This window comes from Crocuta crocuta, unplaced genomic scaffold, assembly GCF_008692635.1.
Source record: "Crocuta crocuta isolate KB4526 unplaced genomic scaffold, BGI_CrCroc_1.0 scaffold243, whole genome shotgun sequence".
Classification (NCBI taxonomy): domain Eukaryota; kingdom Metazoa; phylum Chordata; class Mammalia; order Carnivora; family Hyaenidae; genus Crocuta; species Crocuta crocuta.
Genome location: NW_027529596.1, coordinates 2782864 through 2788863, shown reverse-complemented (window position 1 = coordinate 2788863; position 6000 = coordinate 2782864). Strand labels below are relative to the sequence as shown.

Sequence of the window (6000 nt, the reverse complement as noted above, 5' to 3'; positions counted from 1 at the left end):
TCTTTGTTTAATTTTTTGAAAAGAATTTTTTTTTTTTTTTTTTTTTTTTTTTTTGGAATAACATTTCTTACTAGAGTGCCTTGAATTTCTTATTTGTTTTGTATTTAGTTTGGCAGGGCGAGAAGAGATGTACTACAGAGCCAACAAATAAAGACGAAAAGACAATCACATAAAGTTGAGGGAAAGAAATTTTTCATTCTGAGGAAATGACTTCCTACCATATTAAGGAATTTTATTTGTTTGCTTTTACGTCTCTTTGCCACACCCAGCTGGCCTCCAAACAGATGATTCCGGGAGGACTCACTACTTTAACACAGGAATGGAGGGAGGTGGAAGATGAGAAGCAGCCAGTTCAGGGGCACCTGGGGCTCTCAGCCCATTAAGGGACTGATTCTTGATTTCAGCTCAGGTCATGATCTCACAGTTTATGAGATCAAGCCCTGAGTCAAGCCCCACATTGGGCTCCACAGAGCTCACACGCTCTCTCTGTCTCAAAATAAATAAACGTTTAAAAAAAGCAGCAGCCAGTTCAGTGATTAAAAAAAAAAAAAAAGGAGGTATAGAATTATCCTATTCTTTTCAGTTTATTCCAATTCCACATTTATTGAATGAGAAGACTGATTCCCTCTAAACCTTAACTGAGGATAATGCAGTCAATTGGGGGATAGTTTCAATCAAAAGGCAGGCTTTAGACGTGGCCAGGGTTTGCCTTTATGCCACATTTAATTTAATCCCAACTTGCAAAGTGATATATTATCTAGAACACAGCACTAGAGCTAACACTTTTAGCTACACAGTCCCCAGATGTTTTGTTTCTATAACACACACCTCTCATTTTAAAAAGAAGGAAGGAAAAATTTCAATTATCAAATTCCTCTATAGAAGAGAAATATCTACCTAGCAATAATTAGGTAGTGCCATTTAAAAAATAATTAAATAAAAAGATCTGATGTCGTGGGGCGCCTGGGTGGTTCAGTCAGTTGAGCGTCCAACTTCGGCTCAGGTCATGATCTCACGGTTCGTGGGTTCAAGCCCCACGTCGGGCTCTGTGCTGACAGTTAGCTCAGAGCCTGGAGTCTGTTGTGGATCCTGTGTCTCCCTCTCTCTCTGACCCTCCCCTGCTCATGCTGTCTCTCTCTCAGAAATAAATAAAACATTTGATAAAAATTAAAAAAGATCTTATGTCGCAAGCTTCACATGTCACAGCACATCCTGAGGAATCTTCTTTCACATGGAAAGTGTCAAGAAGATCTCACAATACTTTATGTGATTTATTTTCCTAATACTTAAGGAAGATCAAGGAAGAACATAGTTTATAATGTTTGAAGAAGAGAAAGAAGAAATGTAAGACATATAGACATTTTATTATCTACTATCACATCTTGATCAGGGCTCATTTTCATTGTCTTTCAGAAGTCACCATTATTTCACTCATTGGTCAATAGCATATACACTAAAGGCACAGAAGGGTGTAGTCCGAAGCCAGGAAACAAGTGCCACTAACCCATATGGATTAGAACCCATTACTCTGCTTCACAAATACTGGGCTCTGCACCAGTGAGCCGACCAGACCTTCAATTTCCTTAGGAGAAAATCATACAGGAGCATTCTTAGAGATCTGGGTTTTAGATGCATACTCACTACAACTACCAATGTCACACATATACCACATACCTGAGAAAGGTTAGCAACACCCTGGCTTGAAAGTGATAATCCAGCTGTGCTGATTGATACTCATTAGGAATTACGAATATGCCTTATGGATTACCGTTCCACAGTGTTAATGCTCTTGGTGAATGGGAGCTGGAGAGAAAGGAGGCAATGCTGCTTCATACCAATGGTTCGTAAATAGATGAGCTACGAACACACTGAAACAGTGTTCTAGGCACCCATGGAAACCTGCGGCCCACTGGGACCAGAGCTCTGGCCCTATGGTACTCTTCTGCAGTGACGTCCATGACCAGTCAAGGAGGCGGTCCTGACTCAGAGCCACTTGCAACTCATTACTGATTAAAGCAGGCTAGAAAACTGCCAAGAGTGGCCATCTGTTAAGAAAGGGAGGTTTGGCAAAGAGACTTCAGATTACTCGAGTGGGGAAGAAAAGTGCAGAAATTAAACAGACGTGCTGAGCTGCTGAGCGGCTGAGGGAAGGATGGCTTGCATCACAGGCTGGTATTTAAATTGCAGGGTGACCGGGAAGACACACAGCACAGTTGCTATTTTAACTCCAATTTGCCTCGTAGGCAGAAGTGAACGTTCCTACTTACATCAAACGGAGCTGAACTCGACTGGGCCTTCCGGTCACACGGCTCCCTGAAGCAGTCACTGAAAGGCAGCAGAAGACCCATGGCAATGATCCGGGAGCAAAACTTCTCTGCTTCTTCCGGAGGCCCGTTCTCATGCTGACTGAACAGCTTCTCCAACAGAGTTCGGCCTGCAGAGGAAACACAGTCAGGGGCACTGGCGCGCCGCCCGGCTCGGAGCCCGCCCAGAGCACAGCGAGGCCGGCACAGCACGACCGGCGAGCACGACCGGCGCCAAGGCTGCCGCGAGCTCAGACGGCAGCTTCCCGATCACGGAGAAAACCCCACAGTCTGAGGCCTGGGGTCCCACGTGGGAAAAGGTGGCTCAGGCTTGCTCTCCGACCCCCCAAGCCGTCTCCTGCCCCGAACGAGGACGGCCCACCCGAAGAGGTACATTTCCGCCTGGAGACGTGGCCGCCTTTGGCATTTCCTTGGTCACCCTCCTTGGTCTCCTTGTTCCCCTGAGGGAGCAGGCAGCACCCACCCAGCGGACTGAAATGTCAGTGACCGGCATTCAGGGTCTCCGGCGCGGAGGTGGAGAAGGGGAGAGAGGGAGGGAGAGGCCCCAGCCCCCGAGAAAAGGGCCAGCAAATACATCAGACAGAACTTCGTCACCTCCTCCTCCTCCTCAGAACCGTAGCTCTGTGGGAGGTGCGAGCTTCAGTTCTGACGTCCCTAAAAGAGACCAGAAAAGAGGCACAACAACAGGGCACTGGCTGAGGGCTGGGAGGGCTGGTTCCACCTGGTGCCCTGGTGCCGAGGCTCCGCTACCCCTGAGACTCCGCGGGGAGAACACATGGCTCAAGGTCCCTAATCCTTTCTGATGCCACTTGCTCTCTAGTTCGTTACCCTTTAGAAAACAGTGTGGAGGGGCGCCTGGGTGGCTTAGTCGGTTGAGCGTCCGACTTTCGCTTAGGTCACGATCTCGCGGTTCGTGGGTTCGAGCCCCGCGTCGNAAAGAAAAGAAAAGAAAAGAAAAGAAAAGAAAAGAAAAGAAAAGAAAAGAAAAGAAATGGGTTTAGCTGATTTCTGCATTCGTCAACTACGACAGACACAGATAACCTCTAGCGTCCCTCCCAGGGCTACAAATGCTCTCTCAGTTCTTGCCCTGCTTCTGCTCCTCCCTGTAATTAGTGGATTCATTCTTCAAATTTAGGTTAGAATCACTTATTCAAACCAGCCTTCAGGGACCCCCTTCCATACTCTGTTGGTGCCCTTCCTAGTTCTTTGTGTTATTCATTATTTCAGTCAATCATGGGTGTACTTACTTGTTTCACATCTATACCTCTCGCCAAAATAACCTCCCTGACAGCCAGCATATGTCCTGCAAATGTGGCCTCTCACACATAAGAAGCGTTAATAAATATGTTTAGGATTTCAGAATAAACGCAATGCCAGGACTCTGTGACAAAGACTTGTTCTAACATAGTCAGAACTGGAAAAGAAACCCCTCTATACCAGAGTTCAGCAAACTTCTTCTATAGAGGATCAAACAGTAAATATTTTAGGCTTTGAGGGCCACGTAACGTCTCTGCTGCATATCCGTCTTCATTTTCATTTGCAACAGCTTTAAAATGTAAAAAGCACCCTTAGCTTAGGGCTATGCAAAACCAGGCACAGGTCTCTCTTTCAGTTAGAACAACTAAATTTCAAATTGTAGAAATGTCTGTCAGGACACCAGGCATACAAATTTGCTGTCTCTTCCTATTTTTGCTTGTACAACAAAACTCATTTCAAAATCTACCTCTGATATGTGGACTACTAAGGCAAAAGAGGTCTTTTTATTTTCTTCACATCCTTTGGTCTCCCAGGATATTTTCTGAGAAGAAATAAAGGATTTTTTCCTACAGGACGTAAGTTTCCCTGCATCTAGCTGGAACCAAACACAGAGGAAACCATATTCCTCAATTCCGAAGTGATTGATTGCTACGGTGTACCCATCTGACAAATCTTGGGACTGAAAACAGCCAGAAAACTAAGTGGTTCTTCCCCATAACTCAGAAGTTGTATATGACAGAAAGTAAGACGGGATCTTCCATATATGAGAGTATTTAACTGTGAGCAAGTAAATGTGCATGTGTATCAGGCCAGAAATTATCAAAAAGTTTATGGAATAACGTGGAAGAGAGGAAGCATAACCTCCCTGGAACCTCAGCTCCGTGATGAACACACTCACTCCTCAACCCTCCATCCAGGGCTTCTCGACCACCACGCACTGACACCTCGGGATGGAGGATTCTCCGCCCCGCGCTGCCCTGTGCACTGTGGGATGTGGGCAGCGCCACCCACCGTGACTCTGTAGGTGCAGCGTAACCACTGCACCTCCGGCGGTCACAGGCAAAGTGCCTTCAGACACGGCCACATGTCCCCGGGGAACAAAATCACCACAGCTTGAGAATCCCTGCCTCAACCTCTCCTGATCGCATGGACGGTAACCTGGCTGGACACATTTTGTGTCAAATCCCACATATATTAGGGGTAGAAGGTGAGTGAGTGACTTCCTCGATCCCCATTAGAACTCGCAAATGATTTATTCTCCTCCAAGACCATCAGCATCTTTGTAACTCCTGCCACCGGCCGGACCACCTGTCACCCTCCTTTCCGCCTCCACTAACCTCCTGTCGTTCCTGACCCCTCCCTGCCATTCACGGAACACTTTACCCCCTGACTCAACTGCTCTTTTCCACCGCTACTCTCCTCAGTGATTCTGACATCCACATGGAGATCAAACCAACACCCAGGGAGATGACTCAGCTGAGATCTGAATCCTGGCCTCCAGTCAGTGTTTTCTCTTCCCCACACAGGCCGTCCATTCAGAAGACCAATTTCAAACTTTACTCCAGCCCGTCATGGCTTCCCATCACCCTCAGACCAAAACCCAACTCATCACCACGACTCAAGAGGCCCTTCCCCTCCTGGCCCCCTTTCCTGCTCTCCTCAGGGCACTCCGACCTACAGGCCTTCAGCACGCAGAGCTCATGCTTACCTCGGAGACTTTTATACTAGAACACTCTTTCCAAGATACTTGAATGACTCCCTGTTTCATCTCACTCGGGCGTCTGCTCAATTGTCTTTTCCACTCAGAGAACGTCCTGACCTCCCCCACCTTTCTCAAATAGCATGCCAGCCACTCTTGTTCCCATTATCCCTCTTTCTTCTCCAGAGATCTCAGCTCTTGAATTTTTGTGAGTCTGTGGTCTGTCTCTTCCTCCTGGAAAGTAAACTCCATTTTAGCCCACTTCATTCCTCAGTTACCACCGTATGTACAAATGTCTGGAAGGAACGTCTAATCCTTGACCGCTGCCTTCTATCCTTTCAGCTCATATTCTAGAACCCCTTCTGAGGCTCCTCCCTCCCACAGGGATCGAGTCTGTCATCCCTGCCACTGTCACACAATCCATCACCCCCTTCTTCACCTGCTTAAATTCCATGTCCCACTACGTAATCATTTCCTTCAAACACTGAAGCCCCCCTGCCCCTCTCTCCCATGGGATCCCAGGATAACTCCCAAATCCCAACTTGTTCCAGTCTAGACGTCCACCTTTTCTTTGCCTGCACCAGAGCAACGACACTGCGACACACACACACCCACTGCCTGCTTTCACTTCAAGATCATGCCTATAAACCTCAGTTAGGCCCAACACTTCTCTGCATTCACATCTAAGCATATAGTCCCCAATACAATCTTCTATATTTT

At 47.0% G+C, this 6000-nt stretch overlaps 1 protein-coding gene across 1 annotated transcript in view; it reads right to left on the bottom strand.

The window, feature by feature from the left end:
- The window catches only part of FMN2 (formin 2), a 433801-nt gene that overhangs the window by 339739 nt on the left and 88062 nt on the right, over positions 1-6000 (bottom strand). Inside the window, exons 7-8 of the mRNA XM_077761768.1 lie at positions 2939-2978; positions 2268-2565 (exon numbers count right to left, since the gene is read on the bottom strand). Coding sequence (XP_077617894.1) covers positions 2268-2565; positions 2939-2978 — 338 coding nt within the window. The remainder of the gene's footprint in view (positions 1-2267; positions 2566-2938; positions 2979-6000) is intronic.